The sequence below is a fragment of the Myxocyprinus asiaticus genome, chromosome 9 (assembly GCF_019703515.2).
Source record: "Myxocyprinus asiaticus isolate MX2 ecotype Aquarium Trade chromosome 9, UBuf_Myxa_2, whole genome shotgun sequence".
Taxonomy (NCBI): Eukaryota; Metazoa; Chordata; class Actinopteri; order Cypriniformes; family Catostomidae; genus Myxocyprinus; species Myxocyprinus asiaticus.
In genome coordinates this window covers 26,329,220-26,357,213 of record NC_059352.1, presented here as the reverse complement: position 1 = coordinate 26,357,213, position 27,994 = coordinate 26,329,220, and the positions used below count along the sequence as shown (strand labels likewise).

The 27,994-nt window shown below is 38.5% G+C and overlaps 2 protein-coding genes across 6 annotated transcripts; both read left to right on the top strand.

Annotated features, from left to right (window-relative positions):
• Positions 1 to 12: 12 nt before the first annotated feature.
• On the top strand, positions 13 to 16,841 carry LOC127445621 (retinal rod rhodopsin-sensitive cGMP 3',5'-cyclic phosphodiesterase subunit delta). 5 transcript variants are annotated; one of them, XM_051705803.1, is made up of 5 exons: positions 13 to 245; positions 8,474 to 8,562; positions 8,773 to 8,898; positions 16,128 to 16,233; positions 16,311 to 16,841. In XM_051705803.1, exons 1-5 carry the CDS (start codon positions 196 to 198, stop codon positions 16,390 to 16,392), a joined length of 453 nt encoding a protein of 150 aa, XP_051561763.1. In that variant the 5' UTR covers positions 13 to 195; the 3' UTR covers positions 16,393 to 16,841. The 5 variants fall into 5 exon arrangements, with proteins under 5 accessions (XP_051561763.1, XP_051561767.1, XP_051561764.1 ...); XM_051705807.1 differs by lacking the exon at positions 13 to 245 and adding an exon at positions 254 to 1,112; XM_051705804.1 differs by lacking the exon at positions 13 to 245 and adding an exon at positions 1,134 to 3,698.
• Positions 16,842 to 19,562: 2,721 nt separating this feature from the next.
• Positions 19,563 to 27,552, top strand: LOC127445619 (prohibitin-2-like). The gene is made up of 10 exons (XM_051705800.1): positions 19,563 to 19,660; positions 20,363 to 20,492; positions 22,256 to 22,340; positions 23,180 to 23,259; positions 25,658 to 25,842; positions 25,981 to 26,110; positions 26,191 to 26,294; positions 26,505 to 26,582; positions 26,854 to 26,930; positions 27,097 to 27,552. The coding sequence occupies exons 1-10, from the start codon at positions 19,640 to 19,642 to the stop codon at positions 27,116 to 27,118; spliced, it is 912 nt and encodes a 303-aa protein (XP_051561760.1). The 5' UTR covers positions 19,563 to 19,639; the 3' UTR covers positions 27,119 to 27,552.
• Positions 27,553 to 27,994: the final 442 nt, after the last annotated feature.

Sequence of the window (27,994 nt, the reverse complement as noted above, 5' to 3'; positions counted from 1 at the left end):
AAATCTATTTACAGTAGGTTGTGAGCGGATCAAGTGTGTCCCTTCAGATTAAAGCTGGATCTCTAACTAAAAGCTTTATTGGGCTGGATTTTGTGTAATTAACGCACTATTTTGTCCGATATTTTTAATTATTCGTTGCCCAAACGATTTAAGTAGTCTTTTTCATCTGCTGAAGCTGAAGATTCGGGGGGAAAGATGTCTTCGGACGAAGACAGAGCGAAGGAGATTCTGAAGGGGTTTAAACTGTATCCTTAAGTGATGCTGGGACAGATTAGCCTGCTAGCTCAAAACTCAAACTCATACAACTTTATATCCTAACTAGCTTTTACATTTATATTCTGGTCTATATTAGGCAATGGATTTAACCGTTATGAAGCCTGGATGCTAATACTAAAGACATTGGTTACAGAGTTAACAGGACAGAGGGAGGTGAAACTGTTACATTTTTCTCTGTGATATTATATTATGCTTTCTTAGTTATGATTTTGTAATACTTGCCTGATATCAGTTTCAACCAATCATCTATGAACCCAAATGGCTTTTATTGTATTTTAACGGCTATGCACAGTATTTGCATCATTGGTGTCAGGCTGTCAGCTAATAGCAAATTTCGGATGTATCTTGTTTTAACACTTAAACATCCACAGAAGTGTTAAAACTGTTTGTGAGCAATGTATTTGATATGAAATGTTTGAATAGGTGTATTTGTGTAATGTGTTATACTGCCCTAATCCAGATTACTTACTCTGTTATTCCATAATTTATAGATATACAGTAGATATGCTTTTTTTACTCGTGTGCATACGTTTTTGTATGTTTTTTTGGAGTAACTGGCATATGAATAGTAATTACTGGCACAGTTACATATAAAGCAGTTAAACAGTGAAAGTAATTTCAAAGCAATCTGATGGTGCTTATTTAATAATGGATGATTTCTGTAAAAATTTCCTAGTCAAGTTTTACTTATAATTGAGCATGTCAATATAAGTAACTATCTGTAGGGTGCCGTAGTTTGTTTTAAAGCTGAAAGTTCTGTTCATTTTCACATGGGCCTCAGAAAACCTCGACACTGTGACAGGCACCTGATTCTTGGGATCAGGTGCATTAGCCAGGTGAAATCTCCTCACACAGTTTGTGTCTGTCATCAAGATTACATAACATTGGCTTGTGTTTCTATAATAGGCTCTGTAAATCTGACGAGAATAATCGCAATAGCACCGGAGTGTTTCATATGGGGTGAAAGTGGTTTGAGAAACGGACCGTTCTGAAACATTGGGCCTGACCTGTCAATCTTGGTGTACCCTGTTCTAATATTTCTTTAAGAAGACATAGGTTTACCCTCTGTGACCTGTTCTGGAAAAGCAAGCGTGCGACTTACTGGCTGGTAATTCTTAAATCCTTGATTTGAAAGGACAGGGATTTGCTGCCTTATGCTCCTCACATCCCAAACTGTATGGGGCAAAGCTTTGGAAAATAATAAGTAAGGGATAATGTACAGCCATCCGGTTATTATCGCAAAATAAACCCTGACAGGGTGATATTTTTGCAATAACCAGCTGACTGTACATTATCCTGCTTATTACACAGCTACTAACCAATTAAATAAATGGACATAAAATTCTGACTTGCATTGAAATTAGACGTCTACCGAGAGTGGATTTTGCCGATACCGATAACTTAGGTGGTGGAAAAGGCAGATAACCGATTAATCGGCCGATATTTTTTAAAATAGATTAATAGAATGTTACATTATTTTCTTAGTTGGCACAGACATAGAGGCCAGAGTCCAAGATGAATAAAATCCCAGATGTAGTTTATTTTTCAACCAAAACCAACGAATAATAATCAGAAAAAAAAAAAAAAGAAGAAGACTGGATGCATAACATGGGCTTTTATCACTAAACAAGCCTGAAACACACCAGGGACTGTTATTTTGAAATGACGTAGACTTGGCTCTGTTACAGTGCTCTATATTTAATATTTAACATATTAAGCTTTTTTATAGCCTATATATTATTATTATTATTATTCACAATATGAAGTTAGAGACACAATGTATGTGCTGATGAGGGACTTTCTATATAGTCGCATTTTTCTTTGCATGCCCTTGCTTCAATTAAAAAATACATATTTTCAGAGGAACACTGAGGAATAAAAAAACTATTGGCACCTATTAATCAGTAAAGCTGATATATCGGTCTACCTGTAGTTGAAATTGTAATTATGTGAGAAAGAAATAGCCGAACAACTGAATTACACCTCCGGTTTGCATCAGAGTTCTGCTGGTGTTTATTCTGTAAAAAAAAATGACCGTCTAACTGCTCATTATCCAGCTTATTACATGTCTACTTGCCAAATAAATGAATAAATGGACATTAAACATTGATTTGAGTTGAAGTAATTTTGTTTGCTTACTTGTAGAGATCACATAGTGATCCGAGAAGTAGGAAATATGACACGTAATACTCAGATGATCATCTGATATGGCTTAGGGTGCTTTCACACTTGGTTCAATTGCTTGGACCGAACCCAAGTTCGTTTCCTCCCCCTCCGCTGCCCGCGGTCCGATTATGCCATCAATGCGCGTACAAGCGGCAGCTGTTTACCACTGTAACTAGGTAACAACTCGAGAAGACGTCACTGTGTTAAGTGAAGTATTAAAGTTTGTCTCCCGCACATGCATTGAATGTGCAATGATGTGATGAATATTAGCGTTTGTCTGCCGTGAGCCCGTGGATGCATTAGGTGAAGAATGTGAGCTGCTCTCTGAAGGCAGTGTATTTGGACACAAGCAGGTATTAGAAATGCATTATGCCATAATAATTGCGATCGCGAGCCTGGAAAGATGCGAATTATACGTTATCACAAGCGGTTCAATTCTGCGATTTGGTACAATTGCGTTTATATTAGCAGTGAACCATACCAGAGTTTATATGAACCGTACCCCAGACAACCTTTTCAAGCAGACCCAGGTGCAGTTCCCGAGTTCGGAAAACAGCGCTCACGTTATCCAAACAAACCGAACTTTGACGTCATTTGACCCCGGGTGCACACCAAAAGTGCTAGTGTGAAAGCACCCTTAATCCCCGGATGTGCGGTTGTTTATTCAGAAATATCAGACCACTAGATAATAAGAATGGAGTATTCCAGAGACCCGTGTAACAATGGACAAAAACTAATGTCAAATCTATAAGGGAAAGACTTGGCTTTGAGTTTATGGATAAGAAATTAAGACATTCTTTATGCAGATTGCTGAAAATTGTAAACTAAGTAGAACTTGGTAAATATTGCTGTTGTTCCCAGTTGGACATGGGCTGATATGCCATAGGAATCACTATCTATTTACCTTCAATTTAGAATAATTAACCTTTTTTTTTTTTCAAACATTTGTCATTAGTGCATGCAGTTCATGCTCACGATACCTAGTTTTTTAAATAGACACAACATTTAAAAAATGTTATAATTTTTTACCATCAGCTTGCTGTGAAATTACATGAACAGGCTGTATTGCAGCAGAGTATAGTTACGTAACATAGACTGATTTTCAAAGACTGTCCCAAAGTTTCCTGCTATTTTATCTCTAGGCCTCATCATATCTGCCTTGTGTGGTTTGTACCCAAGTGTGCTCCAGGTGTGACTAAGGTGTGCAAAGCACCATCCCCTTGAGTGGCTACAAAATACAATGACATGAAACATAAGTAAACACAGATCTCATAGTGTTTGCCGGATTCTGTGTTAGAAGTTCTAAAGCAAAATATTTTACTGGTTCATTTACTGTTTGACTTATTATGTTGCAGTGAAAGCTATCCATGCAGTGGCAGTTTTAAAAAAGGAATAAACAGTGCACATAGAATTCTGAGGGAGTGTGGATTTTGTCTATTGCTTTTATGTTCCTGTCCCAGGAACATGGTCCTGCGCCCTAGTTTTTTTTTTTTTTTTTTTTTTTTTTTTGGTAAAGAGTCAGCATGAAGACTAATCCTATTTTAAGGGAGATTCACAGCTACAATTTTATAATAAAGCAGCAAAAATTGATTTGTTTTAATGCACTGATCCCTAATGCTTTTGACACCTTCACCATAGCTTTTTTGAACCAATAACAACAGACTGTAAATGGCAACAATGTGCAACAATGGATGACTTTTTCATAATGATTTTGGCTTCCATGAAAGCAGTGGCACTGCAGGGACTAATTACCTCGACTGTGACAGTGTTTGTGATTAAAAGTGTCTCTCCCCTGCAACTCTCTCGGATTTTCACTGATGTGTTCAGCAGGTGTGATCCTACAGACATCTGTCACCACTAATCTTAAATGCAGTCGCCTGGTCTGTCAGTTGCTGAGCCTAGCACTTAAATCAATAGTTACTCTTTTAAAGCATCCTCATTTGTCTAAAATTCAGTTGTTTGTGTGTAAAATTCAGAGTGAAATATATTGTGACAAATAAAATAAAAATAAAAAACAGGGCAGAAAATTAGTGGAATTGCTGGAATACAAGTCGGAATATTCCTCTTGCCAGGATGAACTGATTATTTCATGTATGCACTAGGTCCAGGAGCTTTCATAAGCCTTCAGTTTGCCTTTAGATAATTGTGATTGTGAAAGTGCTCAATTTATAGATAATTAGTTGTTTTTGTAGTGGACACATCCTTCATTAAGAGGTGGTATTAATTCAGTCAAATTACAACCTCTTGGTTGAATTGAGTTTAGTTCAGCTCTTCTGCAAAAAGGCTAATTTACAGTATACTTAATGTGTGAAAAGAGTTTTTGTTCTGCTAAGGTGTTAGTCTTGTGATATGTCTCCTGTTCGCACACATCCCTGAAATTCTTGACCAAGGAGAACTCGGCTAGTCAAAGAGCATTGATGATTGGTAGTTTTTGGGCCTTATGATCTTTATTTACACTGACGGCAAAAAGTTTGGAATAATGTACAGATTTTGCTCTTATGGAAAGAAATTGGTACTTTTATTCACCAAAGTGGCATTCAGCTGATTACAATGAATAGTCGGGACATTAATAACATGAAAAATTACTATTACAATTTGAAAAAAATGTCCAGAACTTCTTAAATTACTTCAAAAAATCCTTCACGTGCAGCAATGACAGCTTTGCAGATCCTTGGCATACTAGCTGTCAGTTTGTCCAGATACTCAGGTGACATTTCACCCCACACTTCCTGTAGCACTTGCCATAGATATGGTTTTGTCGTGCACTTCTCATGCACCTTACAGAGCTGATCCCACAAATGCTCAATGGGGTTAAGATCCATAACACTCTTTTCCAATTATCTGTTGTCCAATAACTGTTTCTTTGCCCACTCTAACCTTTTCTTTTTGTTTTTCTGTTTCAAAAGTGGCTTTTTCTTTGCAATTCTTCCCATAAGGCCTGCACCCCTGAGTCTTCTCTTTACTGTTGTACATGAAACTGGTGTTGAGTGGGTAGAATTCAATGAAGCTGTCAGCTGAGGACATGTGAGGCGTCTATTTCAAAAACTAGAGACTCGGATGTACTTATCCTCTTGTTTAGTTGTACATCTGGCCTTCCTCATCTCTTTCTGTCCTTGTTAGAGCCAGTTGTCCTTTGTCTTTGAAGACTGTAGTGTACACATTTGTATGAAGTCTTCAGTTTTTTGGTAATTTCAAGCAATGTATAGCCTTCATTCCTCAAAACAATGATTGACTGATGAGTTTCTAGAGAAAGCTGTTTCTTTTTTGCCATTTTTGACCTAATATTGACCTTAAGACATGCCAGTCTATTGCATACTGTGGCAACTCAAAAACAAACACAAAGACAATGCTGAGCTTCATTTAACGAACCAAATAGCTTTCAGCTGTGTTTAATATAATGGCAAGTGATTTTCTAGTACCAAATTAGCAATTTATGATTACTCAAGGATAAGGTGTTGGAGTGATGGCTGCTGAAAATGGGGCCTGTCTAGATTTGATCAAAAATGACTTTTTTCAAATAGTGATGGTGCTGTATTTTACATCAGTAATGTCTTGACTATACTTTGTGATCAGCTGAATGCCACTTTGGTGAATTAAAGTACCAATTTCCTTCCGAAACTGCAAAATCTGTACATTATTCCAAACTTTTGGCTGGCAGTGTATGTAACCTCAACAAACTAATTTAAAAACAACATCGCATGTAGCATAAATGGAGGCTTCTGTCGCTTAGGAGAAAAAAGTTTGGCATCCTCCACTGTATAATTTTACTTCAAGGAAAATACAGTGCTGTGAAAAAGTATTTGATTTATCCTGTTTTTGTATATATCTCATACTAAATTGTTTTTAAAAATGTAAACAAAATCTAACATAAAAGAAAGGCAATATGAGTAAACACAAAATACAGTTTTTAAATGATAATGTTATTTATTGAAGCAAAAAGTTATCCAATACCAACTGGGCCTGTGTGAAAAAGTATTTGACCCCTTTGTTACTAAATCTATGAAACTGCATTCATAATGGGGTTCAGCTGGACTAGACACACCCAGGCCTGATTACTGCCAGACCTGTTCAATCAAATCAACACCTAAATAGAACATTTTCAGCAGCATGAAGTTGGCTAAAAGGTCTCACCCAGTAGCACACTATGCCAAGGTCGAAAGAAATTCCAGAAATGATGAGGAAAAAGGTGATTGAAATACATCAGTCTGGGAAGGGTTACAAAGCTATTTCAAAGGCTCTGGGACTCGAAAAGAACCACAGTGAGAGCCATTATCCCCAAATGGAGAAAACTTGGCACAGTAGTGAACCTTCCCAGAAGTGGTCGACCTTCCAAAATTCCTCCAAGAGCACAGCGACGACTCATCCAGGAAGTCACAAAAAAGCCAAGGAAAACATCCAAGGAACTGCAGGCCTCTCACATCAATAAAGGTCACTGTTCATGTCTGCACTATCAGAAAGACAGTGGACAAAAATGCCATCCATGAATAACTTTTTTGCTTCAATAAAAAATACATATATATTTGAAAACTGTATTTTGTGTTTACTCAGGTTGCCTTTGTTTTATGTTTTATCTCGTTTGAAGATCTAAAACAATTTAGTATGAAAAATACACAAAAATAGAAGAAAACAGCACTGTATATTAGCTCAGGTTTAGCTCTGGGCTGGACTGAGGATTAATACCTTTCGTGATTCGTTTCAAGTATTTTTATGCCACAAAATAGGTCTACTGTATATAAAATCTAGTCACCATATAAACTAGATTTAAACTGTAATTATTATATAATACAAATATAATGTGTTACCAAGATTATACACATATTTGAATGAATTATTTTTATGGTGAGCCCATCCATTCCAACAGGTAGAACTAAAGGATTTGCAAGTGGTAAGGAGCATTTAAGTGTTGCTATTAATGCTTGAGAGATAGATTAGGATTAGTGATACATGTAACACACTTGTGCGGTCTTTACTGAGGTCTCAGGGGGTTGGTAACTAGGGCCTGTGCTGTGCACTTGTAATGACACATGTAGCCTCATGTGAGTGTGCTCTAGCAGCCTGAAAGGCTCATACAGGTGGTCTGAAGATGAAGAGGTCAGTTGTCAGAGTACAGTGCATTGTCACAAACCATTGCCCAGCTGACAAATCAGGCTGTTTTTCACACCTCAAGTGTGGCCTTTTTCAGTTAGCTCTCAACATACTTGATTCCAATTTTATTGTATTTACCTGACTTTTTTTCTGGAAAATGCATTATTGCTCCTGAATATAGAGGACATTAAGCCTAATGAGCCTAATACTAAACTCTAATCCTATTGATCTAATTGATTTTTAGGTATGGACCTTTAAAGGAATATTCTAGGTTCAATACAAGTTAAGCTCAATTGACAGCATTTGTGGCATAATATTGATTACCACTTACAATGGAAGTGAATGAGGGCCAATCTGTAATCATTAAAATACTCACTATTTCAAAAGAATAGCCACAAGATGTAAACAGTATGTGTGTTAGTATGATTTTAGTTTGATAAAATCACTTACTAACCTTTTCTGTGTCAAGTTATAGCCAATATTACAACTTCATTGCCATGATGATCTAATTTCAACAAACCCTAAAACGACTGTAAAAATGATGATTTAAACAACTTTACAGCTCAAACAATACATGCATTTTAACAGAAAAATAATATGTGCTTTTATGAAATTATAAGCTTCACATTTCTGCCTTTTAACCCTTACAAAAATTGGCACCATTCACTTCCATTGTAAGTGCCTCACTGTAAACTCGATTTTTGCTTTCTAAAAAAAAAAAAAAAAAATCTAAATAATTTTTTGTGGTAATCTACATTATGCTACACATGCTGTCGATTGATGCTTAACTTGTATTAAACCCGGAATTTTCCTTTAAGTCATATGCCCCATTGAGATATATGTGAGATGCACCCCATTACCTTTTCCTGTTTTCTACAACAATAGCCCTGAAGTCAGTAAAGTTTTTTGTTGTCATTCTGTTCAGTATATCTTAACTTGTCTTTAGAAACTGGATGAACCTTCGAGATGCAGAGACAGGGAAGGTTCTCTGGCAGGGAACTGAAGACCTCTCCCTTCCTGGAGTAGAACATGAAGGTTTGTTTCTCAGCATTACCTTGCATCAAAGATTTAAAACATTGACTGGATGAGCTAATACAGTTCTTCTCTAATGTCCAATACTTAACTGCCCTTTGCAGTGATGTCAGTGTGATGTCAGTGAGGTCAAGACTGGATCGCTTTCACATATGTTTGTGCAATGTGCTATGTCTGGTAACTAACAGATTCATGTTTTTTGTGAATTTTCAGCACGGGTTCCTAAGAAGATCCTGAAAAGTAAAGCTGTCTCCAGAGAGCTGAATTTCTCTTCAGTAGAAAAACTGGAAAAATTCCGACTGGAGCAAAAAGTTTACTTTAAAGGCCAGTGCCTAGAAGGTTGTTCTGATTCTTTTTTACACATTACTGAAAAAATAAGAGGTCCCATTTTAAAGACTTTTTTTTATTGAAATATCTACAAAAAAGACAAGCTTGTTCTTTAGCAAGGAACTACAAAAATGCCATTATTCCAGAAATACTGTTTACATTATTCCAGGATATCCATTATTTAATTTATATCATGTTAAAATGAAGGGGGTGACATTGTTCCCCTCAATACAAAAAACGTTCATTACACCATCATTAGGCTGCCTGTATTGCATTTAGTACAACCCCAATTCCGAAAAAGTTGGGACAATATGAAAAATGCTAACAAAAACTAAAAGGAGTGATTTGTAAATTATATTCACCCTTTGCTATATTGAAAGCACTACAACTACACGTTATATTATGTTTTTCCTTGTGAATTTCCTTGTTTTTTGAAAATGTACATTTTGATGAAATCAACACTTAAAGGAATAGTTCACCCAAAAATGAAAATTCTTTCATCATTTACACTCATGCTGTCCCAGATATTTATGACTGTCTTTCTTCAGCAGAACACAAATGAAGATTTTTAGAAGAATATCTCAGCTCCGTAGGTCCATAAAATTCAAGTGAATGGTGGCCAAATATTTGAAGCTTCAAAAAGCATATATGGCCATCATAAAAGTAATCCATATGACTCCAGTGGATTAATTAATGTCTTCTGAATTGAAAAACTAGGTGTGTGTAAGAAATAGATCAATATTTAAAACTTTTTTTTATTGAAAAGATATGCTTCCTTGTCGACAAGGGTTCAAACTGCCACTCGTGCGATGTAAGCACGTAAGCCTCCTTGCATAGCTATTCATACATACACTATATTGCCAAAAGTATTCGCTCACCTATCCAAATAATTGAATTCAGGTGTTCCAATCACTTCCATGGCCACAGGTGTATAAAATGAAGCACCTAGGCATGCAGACTGCTTCTACAAACATTTGTGAAAGAATGGGCCGCTCTCAGGAGCTCAGTGAATTCCAGCGTGGTGCTGTGATAGGATGCCACCTGTGCAATAAGTCCAGTCGTGAAATTTCCTCGCTACTAAATATTCCACAGTCAACTGTCAGTGGTATTATAACAAAGTGGAAGCGATTGGGAATGACAGCAACTCAGCCACGAAGTGGTAGGCCACGTAAAATGACAGAGCGGGGTCAGCGGATGCTGAGGCGCATAGTGCGCAGAGGTCGCCAACTTTCTGCAGAGTCAATCGCTACAGACCTCCAAAGTTCATGTGGCCTTCAGATTAGCTCAAGAACAGTGCATAGAGAGCTTCATGGAATGGGTTTCCATGGCCGAGCAGCTGCATCCAAGCCATACATCACCAAGTGCAATGCAAAGCATCGGATGCAGTGGTGTAAAGCACGCCGCCACTGGACTCTAGAGCAGTGGAGACGCGTTCTCTGGAGTGACAAATCACGCTTCTCCATCTGGCAATCTGATGGACGAGTCTTGGTTTGGCGGTTGCCAGGAGAACGGTACTTGTCTGACTGCATTGTGCCAACTGTGAAGTTTGGTGGAGGGGGGATTATGGTGTGGGGTTGTTTTTCAGGAGCTGGGCTTGGCCCCTTAGTTCCAGTGAAAGGAACTCTGAATTCTTCAGCATACCAAGAGATTTTGGACAATTCCATGCTCCCAACTTTGTGGGAACAGTTTGGGGATGGCCCCTTCCTGTTCCAACATGACTGCGCACCAGTGCACAAAGCAAGGTCCATAAAGACATGGATGAGCGAGTTTGGTCTGGAAGAACTTGACTGGCCTGCACAGAGTCCTGACCTCAACCCGATAGAGCACCTTTGGGATGAATTAGAGTGAAGACTGTGAGCCAGGCCTTCTCGTCCAACATCAGTGTCTGACCTCACAAATGCGCTTCTGGAAGAATGGTCAAAAATTCCCATAAACACACTCCTAAACCTTGTGGAAAGCCTTCCCAGAAGAGTTGAAGCTGTTATAGCTGCAAAGGGTGGGCCAACGTCATATTAAACCCTATGGATTAAGAATGGGATGTCACTTATGTTCATATGCGTCTAAAGGCAGATGAGTGAATACTTTTGGCAATATAGTGTAGATACCTTATTAGCAGCTGTTCCTATAGACCACAATACTGTTTTCACACAAAAGCAGTTTATGCACAGGTCTGAGCAAGGAGCTCAGTCTGAGGGATCTTCTCCATTCACTGGCATTCACCCTCACTCGAACTGCTCTCCATTTTGACCATTCCAAAATGGCAACACAGTTGACGTATCCAAACCAGTTGAATGAGGCATCTATGTACCGTATGAATGTCTATGCTCCTCTGTTGTAAATAACACTGCACTTCAGTATTTTTTCGTATTTCACACATCAGTTCTCGTGTGAACTTGCCAAATGCGTAACCTCGACCCTTGAGAATGTTTAGTAAAAAAAAGTTTTAAGTATTCCTAATTTCTAAAGAAAAATTAGAAATTTTAAAACTTTTTAAAAAAATTAGAAACTTTTTTGCCATTTTTTACCTAATATTGACCGTTAAGACCTTAATCTATTCCTTACTCACACCTAGCATTTCACTTCAGAAGATATTTATTAATACACTGGAGCCGTATGGAATATTTTCATGATGGCTATATATGCTTTTTGGAGCTTCAAAATTTGGCGCCCATTCACTTACATTTTATAGACCTACAGAGCTGAAATATTCTTCCCAAAAATCTCTGTTTGTGTTCAGCAGAAGAAAGACAGTCATTCACATCTGTGATGGCATTAGGGGGAGAAAATGATGAGAGAATTTGGGGGCCTGGGTAGCTCAGCAAGTAAAGTCGCTGACTACAACACCTGGAGTCGCAAGTTCGAATCCAGGGTGTGCTGAGTGACTCCAGTCATGCTTCCTAAGCAACCAATTGGCCCAGTTGCTAGGGTGGGTAGAGTCACGTTGGGTTAACCTCCTCGAGGTCACCATAGTGTGGTTCTCGCTCTCAGTGGGGCGCATGGTGAGTTGTGCCTTGATGCCGCATAGAATAGCGTGAAGCCTCCACACACGCTAGGTCTCCGTGGTAATGCACTCAACAAGTCACGTGATAAGATGTGTGAACTGACGGTCTCAGATGTGGAGGCAACCTAGATTCGTCCTCTGCCACCCAGATTGAGGCAAGTCACTATGCCACCACAAGGACTTAGAGTGCATTGGGAATTGGGCATTCCAAATTGGAGAGAAAGGGGGAGAAATTAAAAAAATAATAATGATGAGAGAATTTTCATTTTTGGGTGAACTATCCCTTTAATATTAACATTACATGCTAATTTTACCTATTGAGGCTTGACATGAAAACATACCTAAACTGTTACCTACATACCTACTGTTCTAAAATTTTTATTATTATTATAAACACTGCTAAAATATGAATAAAGGCCAAAACATGATTAAAAATAAAAGGCATTGCTTAATATTTCCCTAAATGTACTGCTCGGCATCTTGTAGAGAAAGAGTTCTTTTAGAGTTCAATTAGTCACAATATTTCATTCAAAATAGTCTTTGTGACATTGTATGACATTTTTGAGTAGTGATATTCTTTCCTAAGGATCCTGAATAATTATGTACTTTAGCATATTCTAAACCTAAACAGTTGTCATTTAATATCATTCCAGAGCAGTGTTTCTCACCACCATTATGATAACAGCTGTTAAAATTGCTTACATTTCCTTATGCTAGCCTTTACTTGTCAGTAAATTAATTTACATTTTCCAATAAATAGAAATGTGAAAATATTTTTCCTTATGCATTTTGACTAATAAGAATGTGTACACTAGGGCTGCACAATTAATCGAAAAACTAATCGCGATTACGATTGCCACGATTATGTAATCATGAAAATTGACGATTACAGCGTTCAATTTAAATCTGCTCCTGTTGCATCAATGGTTTTTATTTACAACGTGTTTTTGCAGCGGTTGAGTATTCTAACCAATAACTAACATGTCCGTTGAGCAATAAAATGGCAATGGCCAATCAGAGCCGCTTAGATTAGTCCTCCGTCCTATCTGTAATGACAACTGATCCTAATGCGCATGTTTTAAACCGTCTGAATGCCCAGATGCTTGCTTTATGTTCTAGCTCTGTTCGTGTGGCACATGAAAATTAATACTGAAGAAACATCTCCTAACACTTGAAAAGAAGCTGTAGAACAAGAGCGAAAAGCACTTTAGAATTATTTTGGATTCATTGCATATTGCACAGCTCGCTTTGAACGTAGATGTTAAATACACTGCAATTGAGCAACATGACAAAACTAAAACGATCACGTTCTAATCAAGGCACAGACGCAGTGTAAATAATTGATTTATTATGCTGATTAGACAGCTTTGTTTTTAATGAGCGCATTCGTGAGAGTGCGGAACATTGTGCGGAGCATCACTGAGCTCGAGTCGAAGTGCAGGTCTCAAACAGTGTAAACCTGCAGTGAGTGACAGCAGTCATTTTAATGTAAGAGTTTGTCGCGTTGCTCGATTTCTGTGTACAGTTTATTAAAAATGTAATAACAGTTTTGTTTTGTCATGTTAATGAGTAGGCCAATGTGAATTTGATTTGTACAAAATAGCAGTGAAGTAATTCAGCTTAACTGTTCTAAGCTTGTTTTGGATGCGTAGCCAACATAAAGAATATGGCATGAATAGCATATTTCAGGAATCACCGTCATTGTTATCGCGTCTGCTCTAAGACCCATTTGCCACGCAGCTGGTATTGGTAGATTTAACATTTTCACGAATCGCACAAACTCTGATCGTAAATTACTGTTTTTAATTTCCAAAGTACAACCACTGAGACCAAAAATGATCTAACAATGATCTTACATGAACAAGATCACCATTGATGATCTAACGGGTGTTACGGCTTGTGGTAGTGATGAAAGGAGAGGCGATGGATCTATTTGCAAGCTTTTTAATGAAGACGATATAAGACAATACAGAGTGCCATAAACCAAAACAACAAACTAACACAAGCATAACATGGACGAGAACTGACAAACATTGAACAAAACTGGAGGGTATATATACACACACACAAGAACTAATGAGGGGATTGAAGACAGAGGATGATGTGGAACAGATGGAGGTGATGAGGGCAGTGCACTGTGGGAAATGGAGTCCAGGGTAAACATGAGTGAGACAGAATGTGACATATATCCCCCCCCCCCCCTTACAAGGCGACTCCTGGCTCCTTAAGATGGAGGGGCAGGAGGAAACAGGTGACCAAAAGACAGGGGTGGAGTCTGGAGGTTTGGGGGGTGGCCTCAGGGCTGGGACAGAGTCAGGAGGCCTGGGGGGAGCCACGGAGCAGGGACAGGAGGCCTGGGAGAATGAGTCATAAGAGACGGAGCCAAGGAAGGTGGAGCCATGGAAAGCTCGAGGAACAGAGTCAAAGGAGGCGGAGCCTTAGAAGGCAGAGCCATGGAAGACTCTGGGGGTGGAGCCGTGGAAGGCGGAGCTGTGGAGGGCGGAGCTGTGAGAGGCTCGGGGGCGGAACTGGGGATCCTAGTGCCCGGAGCATAGCCGAAGGCTCGAAGGACCAGGGCGGAGCTGGGGGATCGGAGGACTGAGGCAGGGCTGGAGGGAAGGAGGTCCCTGGTGAAGCCGAAGGCGGAGCCAGGTGACCGACTGACCAAGGCGGAGCTGAAGGTACGAGGGACCCCGGTGATGCAGATAGGCTGACGGCCCACAGTGGAGACAAGGAGACGCAGAGCAGAGGTGATGAAGAGGGATCGGAGGGCCAAGGCGGAGTCAAAGGGTAGACAGATCCCCTAGTCTGTGGGATCACCGGGGCTGATGGTAGAGCCGGTGACTTGAGGGGAACCGGCTGATCAGAGGAGGGAGGAGTAGCCAAGGAAGGTGTCGAGGGAGGAGCCATGGGAGGCATCGAGGGGTTGAAAGGAGCCTGCGGAGGCAGGGCCGAGGAATTTGATGGCCTTGGCAGAAGAGGAGGGAGTGGGAGGATGGGCAGGAACAGCAGAGACAAGGAGACTTGGAAACTGGATGGGATCAGTGGCGACTGGAGACTCAGCTCACCCACAGTGGCGGGAGTATGGGCTGGGCTCCACTCAATGCCCTCAATCTCAACTAATATGCCCTCTGGGACGGACGTTGGTGCCAGCTCTCGCACCTGGTCAGACTCCGCGATGGGCTCGGTCTCTGAGTCTGCAGTGGGTTCTGGCTTTTGGTCCGTTGGGGGCAAGGCTGATGGTTGGGTGGGCTCTAGGTCTGGAGTGGGGCTGGTGTTGTCCTCAGCAGGGCAGACGGTGAAAGGTGAGTCACAGCTTACCAGCACCCACTCCACATATTCTGCGAAGTTCCCTCGAGGACCCTCCCAGACAACTTGGCCTTAGTCACGAAGTTGAGTCTGACATAGTAGAAAGTGCATAGGCAATCGTCTGGGTAGTGGGTTAGGTGGGTTAATGAGGGGATTGAAGACAGGTGAGGATGATGTGGAACAGATGGAGGTGATGAGGGCAGTGCACTGTGGGAAATGGAGCCCAGAGGGAAACTTCAAAATAAGAGTCCAGGGTAAACATGCGGGAGACAGAACGTGACAACGGGATGAATGGTCCCCTGTCTCGCCACCAAAGGGCTTACTGCACACAGTAACTTGGTCGATTTAAATCGGCTGTTAATAAGTTTGAATATTGAATATGTCATATTATTTACTGTACGTGGACTAATAATTTAAGCAGTAATTTAGCAATAATTTAATTTATTCTATACCATAGATATCAATTTAAAATAATTTGTATTTGCCTTACCTCAACAAACATTATTACAATTTAAAATACAATACAATATAATGCTTAAAAGATGCTTAAATGAAACTGGAGCGCAGCTCATATCCACCATTGAAATCTGCTACTCTGAAGAACCACACGGTTGCTTAATTTGTGACGTCACGGTAATTTAATATTTTAATCAACATTAATAATCACGATTACAATATCAAGGGCAATAATCGACAATTATGATTTTTGCTATAATCTTGCAGCCCTAGTGTACACAACCACTACTGTTTTGAGACAGGGTAAACAAAATATCTTGGGGAAAATAAATTGAAGAGATTTTGTCAAAGCTTGTTTGTGAAAGAGTTTTCCTCTTGTTAGATTACTGCGTTTGAAGTGCGTAAGGCCCTTTCACAACAAGAAGTGACTATTCACAGCAACTGTGCTTACACACGCACTTTTGTCTTTTTTCAGAGTGGTTCTTTGAGTTTGGCTTTGTGATTCCAAATTCTACAAATACATGGCAGTCTTTGATAGAAGCAGCACCAGAGTCACAGATGATGCCTGCAAATGTCTTAACGTAAGAAGTTAACCAATTTCCTCTTTTAATACATTTTATGAATTATACAATGTTTGACGAAATTTACTCTCTTGCAGTGGTAATGTTGTTATAGAGACTAAGTTTTTTGATGATGACCTTCATGTCAGCACATCCCGGGTACGACTCTTCTATGTCTGAGGCATGGAATCCTTAATTGTTTTTTACTGTCACTCCGGAGAATGCCCCAGTCACTACAGGTTTTACTTGCCACAGGAGACACTCAACATACTGTGTATTTCTGAGGCACTGTGACAACAGCATTAAAAGGAACATTTCAATGAAACCTCGAGAAAATTTCAAGACAAGCGATCACACCAGTTTTATTGCAGATAAAGACTTGTCCATAAGAACTATGATGCTCATGACAACCTGGTTGTGTAAATTTCTGTTATATATTTTTCTTTTCTCCTTTTAATCATGCAATGTACACTGCTTCTTTATCTGCTGTTTTTAAAAGGTTTCTCCCAGTCTGTGAGGTTAATCATGGTCTCATTTTATTTTATTTTTTATTTTTTTTAGCCATAACTGTAAGATAGGCTGTGTTTAAAATACATGATGTATTTACAGATTAAAATATTGGTATTAATGAGTGCTTTACCTTTCATTTGAGTCTAGTATGTACTATGTGGTTGTTAGTAGAAGGCGTTATATGGCATCTTTGACTTGACACTTAAAATAAGTGGAATATAAAACCACTTCAGATCAAAAAGTCAGATAAGAAAATCTCTGTTTAGCTCTAAATATTTAAGTAGATGCAAGGTTCTTAAAGTCATGTGATCAGTCCCTTAAAGACCCTGTGAAATCAAAATTCATAATTAAAAAGGTTTTGCTGCTTTTAGTCCATATCTATTAGTTTTAAGTTCATCTATAAGCTAATGTACTCTTGAACATTGACAAATGTATTTTTTAGAAGATGTAAGCATTTAAAATCTGCAATCTCACTTTTCCGGCTAAAAAGACTTCCATGGAACATCCACGACATCAAATAGAGGTTGAGAAACCTTGTCCAATCAAATGCTTTCTAGAACAAGAATGCACCCTCCCCCTAAAACTGTTCAGCTCTTCTGGCTGTATTCTAACTGGCGCTGATCATGCCTTCACAGGGCACTTCGAAGGAAGCACAATCTATGCTGGAGGGTCGTTCCAAACAGAATTTTCAATAAGAATCGCTTAAAAAAAGAGTTCTGATTGACCGTTATCACCTTTCAGCCATCTGAAGTTCTCACAGTGGAGGGTAATTGTCTTCAAAAGGAATAGGGCATATGGATTATCACTTCTGAATGGAATAAATAAAGCTGGAGCAGGACGTGAATGATGAAAGTTTGGTTTCTGCCTGCTGCTGCCTGTCCGTCAGAAAGCTGGTAATCCACTGACAGATAGACGTGGGAATAGAGAGTTGGTGTAATTTAGTCTGGAGTATAGCTGGGATGATGGTGTTGAAAGCCGAACTGAAGTCCACAAAAAGGATCCTTGCATATGTCCCTGGTCTGTCCAGATGAAGGTCAGAGTGTGGGGTGTGAGATTGGGCTTTTCAAATCTACAGTAGAACACATTCAGGTTGTCAGCCAGTTGTTGGTCCACCACAGGGTTGGGGGTAGGAGTCCTGTAATTCGTAAGTTGTTTCATGCCACTCCACACTAATGCAGGGTCGTTAGCTGAAAACTTGACCAGCATGCCTGCTCGTCTCCCTCGCCTGTGTCTCTTGAACAGCAAATCTGCATCTCCGACTAAAATGTCCAACAAAGCATCCGAATATTCAAAAACCGGGAAAAGATTGTCTGGAATATGCTGCCGAATGTTCAGCAGTTCGTCCCTGGTAAAACTGACTGGAAAAAGATTACTAAACATAGGACAAACAAACAAAAACAACAAAAGAATAGGAGTGCTCCACACCGAGGCGGCCAACCGTGGAGCCATCATGATGAATAATCATGATGTATAATATAAGCTCGACCACGATCACGTTCCCACTTAGCCAGATGGGATTCAGTAGAAGGCTTTCGGGAGCGCACATAAACGTCACATCCTTTGGATTTTCCTGGCAAAACCGACCCACTCCCTTCGCATGAAAATCAGTCTACAGGCTTTAATAGACAACCTAGGAAGTCTGGGAAGGGCTCATTTTTTAAGTTGCATTTCAAGCCGTTCACACATTGGCAAAAAAATAAAATAAAAAAAGGTGAATATTACAAGAAAATTGTTTCATTCTGCACCTTTAAAATGAAGACTCCTGTCATATCAGTAACCTTATAAAAGCTGTTTTATTCTACATGGAGAGGATCCACACATGGGGGCTGCCATTTTAGAATCACATGACCAGCCGAATACTACTTGCTTAATCTCAGTAACCGTCCTGTTACTTGACACTTTCACTCATTGATTAAAGTAATCATGGCTGACTGTGAATACTACATTTCTGCAATGGCATCTGAAACTGAAAACTATTGATCTTAAATTATGCTGCATCTAAGCCGCTAGGTGTCAGTGTAAGTCCAAGATGACACAAAGACAAACGTTACTAAGAGCACCTTTATTGCACCCTATTCAGAGACTTGTTATGATGCGTTTCCGCCTTCTTTAACAATGTAAATGTAGCAAACTTTTTTATATTTCCAATTTAACAAATATTTAGTGTTGATTTATAACATTGTACTTTGTATTATATTACCCCGTTTAAAAAAAACTGTTACCACAGGCTTCTAACACACTGCTGAGTGCGTGACAGAAAATTTGGCCTGCTTCTCTCTTCTTACTGCAAAGCTGTGAAAGCATAATCATTGATTTTTTATTTTTCTGTTGGAGCAAAGGGGTAAGCAAAAATTACATTTGCTGTGATCCCCCATTAACAACATTTAGGTTTAACCAACTATGACGATGTCCGCTTCGCGGCACGCGTACGTGTGAAAAGAGTCCATTGGCTATTTTTTTAAATGAGAGGAGACGTTCGACATGTCCCGTCCCCTCTTCATGTTTCAGTAGGAATGTCTAAACACCAAATTGAACTGGGCTCGTCAAGGCACTTCACATGACTTGAAAGTTATGCAAATCTTAAACCATCAACAGCTCATTTTAGAATAGCTATGTTTAAAAAGACCACATATCATTATCCAGTTAAAATATCTTAGTAGGTGATCTTTATGGTTGTCATATGGTTGAAGTTAGGAATATTGTTAAACAATTCATTATTATTGTGAAACAATTCGATTTTATTGCCTTTATCAATGTACAATCATTTAAAATTATTTATTTTAACTGTTATTTTATAAAATATGTCGTTTAGTATGTAATAGCTAATAACGTCCAAAAATGGCAATACTACAGTACCCACAATTCCTTTCTGCCGGAACGGAAGTTGTCCTGTCGACCTTGGGTAGCTCCTGCAAGCATGGCGAATAAAGAGCCTAACGTGAGTACATTTTGTAATGTCACTTAGAAATTAATAGTGATATTCACTTTTTGTAAATGATCACAGTATTTAATATAAAGGGCAACTGTGCACACATTGTTTAGCTTGGGAATGGTCACTTGATAAGTGTTACATGTCCATGACTACTGTAAGCCTGTTCTCCACACATAAATTAAAGCACGTCTTGAAAATTAAACTGTGCTATCTGGACACTAAAATGTACGCAGTCTGATTAAGTAGGAAGTTTATACATTAACAGACTAATTAAAAATAGAATGATCTATTTAATTGACTAACTACACTGAAATGCCGACTGATCTTAAAATGTTGGACCTTTGACGTTTAATCTCACCTGTAACAAATTGTTGTAGGGCTGAAGTCATTTTTAGTCGATTCACAATTGACCAAGTATGCGTGGTTGTCTAATTTTTAAGCCAAAGTAGCTCTCTTCCACAGTGTTGCAACAGAATAAACTCATTTATAAATTCATTTCCCTAAATTAAAAATACTAGACAATTCAGTTGGACAATTCTAGGCATATGATGAATTATACCCTTAAATTGTCAAAGAATGGCGCTAACGTCTAATTTAACCCTTAGACCTTGCTTGTGATAACTTCTTCCTTCTTAATGTACAGTGATATTGTAACATTTTCATAAGCAATTTACACTAAAGGGATGAATATATTATGTGCCCTCGCAGAGGTTCCTGCAGCACCTGAGAGATCTCGCCGGACGCATGTCCTCTGGCTCAAGGGGTGCTGGAATCGGACTGAAGTTATTAATTGGAGCTGGTGCTCTCTCTTATGGAGTCAAAGAAGCCACATACACGGGTACATCCAGTCTCAGAAGCATTTTCTTACCTTATCAGAAAATCATTGTCTGCTTAGTTGTTTAACTGTCAAAATGTGACAGATTACTATAGTCTCACTCATGGTGGGGGCAATATTATTTAGGTTATAAGCTTATTTATAGTCCATAAGCCAACTACAAAAATATATATATATTTTTAAGAATACTATAAGAGCATTTAAGTGTATTAGATGTCAAAGAATTACAGTATTCATGAAACTACGATTCAAGAGGCAAGGGCAACACTTAATTGAGCATAGAAATCTGTACTTTTGTGACATTGTTAACATCCTGCCTTTTCAGCACCAACCAAAGGTGCTGTAACCCTATTGTATTTGTACTGATTTTCTTATTATTATTCTTATTTTTTTTCTTTCCTAAAAGTATCTGGGCATCAGAAACCGTAAGGCCCAGTGATCTCAAACTTGGTGGGATGGTCCCAAATCCCAGCCACTTCTCAGGCAAGCGAAATAACACAGTATTCTAGTTGGCGATATAAGAAGCATATTTACGTTTTTGCTCAACTCTGTAACCGTAAGTGCTAGAATCAAAACTCTTCTTTCCTCTGAATCCTTTGGTCGAGCCAAACAAAACGTATATCTCCGGTTTCATTTATGCCATTTAAAATTTTCTGGAAAACCTATATTTTCGAAATCCTCAGAGGCCTTTTGTCCGATTCGTACAAAATTTGGCATGGATCATCTAGAAACCTTTTCCGTTTTCGATTTTTGATTCGTCATTTAATTTTGTTCACAGATAAAAGACGCATTTTAGAGTGTGGCCTTTTTTGACTAAAAGGCCTATACCTCCTCAACGTGAAGTCCAGTTTGCTTGAAACTTGGTACGCGTTAACAACAGGGCATTCTGAGCATTTACACACAATTTTGCTGAATTCTGACAATAGCTGGCCCTATAACTAAAAAAATAACGAAATAAAACACATGGAGCTCTGCAACCGTTTGATCGAGGAAGTTGAAATTTGGTGTGGTGCTTCTTTGGTACAAGTGCTTCTTTGGTACAAGTGCTAAAATATTAAGTGAACAAATCAACAACATGGTGGCAAACAGTCAATCAAATTTCAGCTGTCAATAATTTAAATTGAAAATGGCCGATCATCATGAAGTGTAATACACATTTTCAGGATGTCATAAGGAGTCAGTGCATCAAATGTTTTGAAAATTGGCCTCAAGATGGCACTATAATGACCGAATATATGTTTTAACTTTCGCTTGGGTGGCTGCCGAAAAGTTTTCAGTGCAGGTAAAATCCTGGCAATGTCCAAACCTCACAAAACTTGGGACATATAGGCACCAGGACAGTCTGATAACACATGCCAAATTTCATCAATTTACAGTGCTAGGGGATGCTATAACATAAGACAATCCTTCAAACTGTTTCAACAAATCTATTCAAATCAATTGAAAGCATTCAAAGGATCTGTTGTTTTCAAACTTGGCAATTTAGACCAAGTTTAGCCCATTTTTTTCAATCCTGTTTGGACGGCGATAATTGTCGGCAGAGTGCAGATTTAGGGCTGCTCAAGAAATTCTGATCATTATTCCCTTTATGTCTGCATACATTATAACAGGATTAATTAGCCAGATTTCCACTTTTTAAATTACGAAAATTACCAGATTAAGTTTTAATCTGTCCATTGTGTATCAAAATCCAAACATTTGCTTAAAGTTAAGATTAAAATAAAAGCATTGGTAATGTCATCAGTCTTGTCTGGTCTTGTCTTTAGTGGAGGGTGGTCAGCGAGCAATTATCTTTAACAGAATCGGAGGAATGCAGATGGACACCGTCCTTTCTGAGGGTCTCCACTTCAGGTAATGACTTTTTGAAAAGCTAATTTGTGCTGTATATAACCAAACCCCATGTGTTATCTTACTGTAACTAAAGCCCTGTTCACACCACCAGCGACATTATCGCTGGATGTTGCTAGTTTCTGTACTGTGAAGTTGCTAGTGGGCATTCTGCTGTCGCCCTAATGTTATTGATGGACTGCACAACTGGCCATCGCTTTAGAAAATCGGATCACAGATGAGATGTACTGCTGGTGAAACTAACATATCATTCTGATTTGTCAAGGAATCAGTTCTCTTGCCTCTAAAAATGAACATTCTACAGAAGAGAGTGTTTTATATATTCTGAAGCATGTTGCTTCATATTATTAACAAGATGAACAATCTATCAATGTATGAATTAAACTCACTCAAAATGCCAGCAGTTTCTGACATGGTTTCCACACATCATTGTTTTATTTTATCCATGTGTGTGGTTACAGACAAATGATACTGAACAGTGAAATCCTTCACAACATTATATCTTTTTCTGTCTTGCCTGCACTCGACACCACTATGTCATAGGAGACAGATGACATGAGCTCCACTGTCTTCTCTCACATAGGTAGTTGCTCGTCATTTGCACTTTTCTCAACTTTGTCGTTTCGCTCACCACGCCCACATCTTGTCATCAGCTGTTACTGTCGCGCATGTTACCGGAATTTGCTCTGCTTTCATTGAAAATTTATGACATCATGTTTCTTTATTGTGTTGTGTCATTGGCGTTGTGAACGGGGCTTAAGAAGGAAAGTTTTAACCAACTGTATAATATGCTGTGTATCTGCAAAATCAGTTATTAATAGTAAGCTCATTTGCTTTCATAGGATACCATGGTTTCAGTATCCAATCATATATGATATCAGAGCCAAACCAAGGAAAATAGCATCTTTAACAGGAAGTAAAGGTACATTTTGTACTTGTTTAAATTGTTCATACTTGTTATTTTGATGTTCATTCTTTGTTAATACAGCTAGGTATGCACCGATATGAAAATTTTTGGCCGATACTGATATTTTGCCACTTAAATTATTTTCTCATCAGACCACTGTTTTGCTCAGAAATTATGTTTGAAAAATGTTCAAAGAGGTACAAAAGGTTTTTATTGTTCTAAAAATAAACTATTTTCATTGAACATGGATTGGATCTGTTGAACACATGACAGGGCAAATTTGTAAAGAGAACCAGCCACAATGAAAGCTAAATAGAAGATAAAAAAGATGATATATACACTGGTGGCAAAAAGTTTGAAATAATGTACAGATTTTGCAGTTTCGGAAGGAAATTGGTACTTCAATTCACCAAAGTGGCATTCAACCGATCACAAAGTATAGTAAGGACATTACTAATGTAAAAAAACAACACATCACTATTTGAAAAAAGTCATTTTTGATTAAATCTAGACAGGCCCCATTTCCAGCAGCCATCACTCCACCTTATCCTTGAGTAATCAAGCTAAATTGCTAATTTGGTACTAGAAAATCACTTGCCATTATATCAAACACAGTTGAAAGCTATTTGGTTTGTTAAATGAAGCTTAACATTGTCTTTGTGTTTGTTTTTGAGTTGTCACAGTATGCAATAGACTGGCATGTCTTAAGGTCAATATTAGGTCAAAAATGGCAAAAAATAAACAGCTTTCTCTAGAAACTTGTCAGTCAATCATTGTTTTGAGGAATGAAGGCTATACAATGCTTGAAATTACCAAAAAACTGAAGATTTCATACAAAGGTGTGCACTACAGTCTTCAAAGACAAAGGACAACTGGCTCTAACAAGGACAGAAAGAGATGTGGAAGGCCCAGATGTACAACTAAACAAGAGGATAAGTACATCAGAGTCTCTAGTTTGAGAAATAGATGCCTCGCATGTCCTCAGCTGACAGCTTCATTGAATTATACCCGCTCAACACCAGTTTCATGTACAACAGTAAAGAGAAGACTCAGGGGTGCAGGCCTTATGGGAAGAATTGCAAAGAAAAAGACACCTTTTGAAACAGAAAAACAAAACAAAAAAGGTTAGAGTGGGCAAAGAAACACAGACATTGGACAACAGATAATTGGAAAAGAGTGTTATGGATCTTAACCCCATTGAGCATTTGTGGGATCAGCTTGACTTTAAGGTGCGTGAGAAGTGCCCAACAAGACAGCCACATCTATGGCAAGTGCTACAGGAAGTTTGGGGTGAAATGTCACCTGAGTATCTGGACAAACTGACAACTAGAATGCCAAGGATCTGCAAAGCTGTCATTGCTGCATGTGGAGGATTTTTTGATGAGAACTCTTTGAAGTAGTTTAAAAATGTTTTCAAATTGTAATAGTAATTTTTCACGCTATTAATGTCCTGACTATACATTGTTATCAGTTGAATGCCACTTTGGTGAATAAAAGTACCAATTTCTTTCCATAAGAGCAAAATCTGTACATTATTCCAAACTTTTGGCTGCCAGTGTGTCTGTGTGTGTGTGTGTGTGTGTGTGTGTGTGTGTGTGTGTGTGTGTGTGTGTGTGTGTGTGTGTGTGTGTGTGTGCGTGTATGTGTGTGTGTATATATATATATATATATATATATATATCATAGCATGATGATTTATGTGAAAAAATATTTTTTGTACTTCTAAAACATTTTTCACTTCTGTTTTCAAAGTAACAGAACTCACATCTGACATGTTTGTATTGTATATAATAGGCTAGGTAATGCAAGATTATTTATAAAGCACATTTCATACACAATGGCAATTCAAAGTGCTTTACATAAAAATAATATAAGCAATTAAAAACAATCAAATAAATGTTAAAAATTATTAAAATGAATAAAACAGAAAAGGAACACAAAGGAACAAATAAAGTGATGCAGTGCAATCATTAAGTACAGCACGGTGTTCAGTCAGTAAATGCACAGCTAACACTCCTCTTCTGGAAGATGGTTCCAGCTGCGGGTGGCATAATAGCTAAACGCAGTCTCGCCTTGTTTTGAGTGGACCCTTGGTATTTCTAACTGACTTGATCCTAATGATCTGAGAGGTCTGTTAGGTTTATATTCAACAAGCATATCTGCAATGTATTTAGGTCCTAGGCCATTGAGTGATTTATAAACGAGAAATAGTACTTTAAAATCAATTCTAAATGTAACTGGAAGCCAGTGTAAAGACATGAGGACTGAAGTAATATGCTCAGATTTATTGGTTTGGATAAGAATCCTGGCAGCAGCATTCTGAATGAGCTGCAGGTGTCTAATGGTCTTTTTTGGAAGGTCGTTTAGAAGTCCATTGCAGTAATCCTTTTGATTCTTGTTATGGTGTGATCAGACCTGCAGATGGTGAACATCGGTTTGCGTGTGCTGTCACGACCTGTGGCCTCCAACCTTCCCAACTTATACCAGCAACTGGGGAAGGACTATGATGAGCGTGTGCTGCCATCCATTGTAAATGAAGTTCTGAAGAGTGTGGTAGCCAAGTTCAATGCCTCTCAACTAATTACACAAAGAGCACAGGTTAGTGTTCTCTAGGTTCTAGTTTATGAACCTAATTGATGTGATGTGTTTTGTGAGTATGTTTTGTGAATATGTAGATCTTTGTACAGTCTACATTTTGATTGTTCCTAATCTTTCTTCACTACTAATTGAGTGTAGGTGTCATTACTGATCCGGCGAGAGCTTTATGAGCGTGCTAAGGACTTCAACATTATTCTTGACGATGTGGCTATCACAGAGCTGAGCTTCAGCAAGGAGTACACAGCAGCTGTGGAAGCCAAACAAGTTGGTAAGTCAAATTCAGTTATTGTGAGCTGTTCCACAATGTGTGCACAGTTACTGTAATGAAGAGTGTGCGTGGTCTTCCAGCCCAGCAGGAGGCGCAAAGAGCTCAGTTCTTTGTGGAGAAAGCAAAACAAGAACAAAGGCAGAAGATTATTCAAGCTGAAGGTGAAGCCCAGGCAGCCAAAATGGTATGAGAAGCTTCTCCTAAATGTATTAATTTGCCAACCACTGATCCAAATATCATGTGCATATGAATAATAAATGTATCTGTTGAGAAAATTATTTTTTATACGGTAGCTGCCCACAATAACCTACATATCTCAAAAAAGCACTCATTACCCTGTATCTCTGTTTAAGTTATAGATGTATTTTGATATGTGGTCTGATCTGATTCACAGTTAGGGGAGGCCGTCACGAAGAACCCTGGATATCTTAAACTCAGAAGAATCAGAGCAGCGCAAAACATTGCCAAAACGGTATGAAGTTATTATTCACCTCTGCTCCATTCCAGTTCTTTGCATTTTTTGTGGCAGTTTATTCATGGTTTTTAATGGGTTTTCCTGCTGTAGACAGTACCCTTTGGAAAAAAAAGATGTGTATTTCAACAGTGTAAATATTTGATGTTCACTAGTAGTTCTGCCAAGGTTCAGATGGTCTTTGATTGCTTTTGGCGTAACTTTTGTGCAAGTGGATTTATGGAAAAGCAGAATGTTTGGATGCCCTGACCAGATGAAGGTTGTTTTTCAGGTGGCAGCTTCACAGAATAAAGTGTACCTGAGTGCAGATAGTTTGGTCCTGAATCTACAGGATGATGCTTTTAACAAGTAAGAGCTCAGTTTTTCAGTTTGGTTATATGCCATCCACATACAGTCTTCCTGGGGAAAAAACAAATCTTTCTTACAAACACATTTTCTACTTGTTTAAAAAAATTGTATTAGGAAACAAAATGATTGATGTTCTTAATAAAATTCTAAACTGTTTGCATTACAGATTGTCACTCGGAAAGAAGTAACCCACTCAGAATGCACTTTCATTCCAAATGTCAGGTTGTATTGCCAGTAACCGTATGTTTCCTAAAGATGGCTGTTTGTGTCACATGATTTTCTGATTGGGTCACAAATGGATTTGTCTGTCCAGCGAACACTCGTTAAATATCTAATGGTGTAGTCCTTGTGATTCAGATAATTTTGACTCCACAAATGACTGATTATCAAGACAATGCAGTTAAATGAAGGCAACTATGTACTGTACCAGATTATTTTCATACATTTTGTGTGTAACAGGAGACCTTTATCTTTGACTCATACATTAAATGAGCTCAAGATTAGCTGAAACAATAAATCCATCCATTCTTTGGGAAATTATTAATATTTTTCTTGAAATATAATGACTCATGAAGTTGTATATGTGACAAATAACAGCTAAATAAAAAACTTGGTCAAAACATTTGAAATTCATGTTGTTGTTTTGTTTAGGAAGAGTTCCATTATTAGTCCCATTATAAGTTATTAGGTTAGCTAATTATATAGACTTTGTAATCTTATATTATAATCTTAAAGTTTGCAGTGAAATATTTCTCTATAAAATGTTTTGCAAACATTTATCTACTGCCTTTATTTCACAGCAGTTTAGCCCCAAGTGTAGGTCTTTACTGCCTAAAATAGCAGTTAATTTTTTAGTTATGATGTATTTTGATACCTGAATTGGACTGCACTATAAAAGTATCACCCCGTAACTTGGTTCTGTTTACTCTAGCATTCTAATAATCCAGCTTCTCGTACCTTTCTGAGTACAGCCCTCTACTTGCCCTCTGAACTCTCTTCCCTCCCCCAAAACTCAAGCGAGAAAGAGTGTAGCATGTCTGGCTCTCCTATTGGCTCCTTTATGT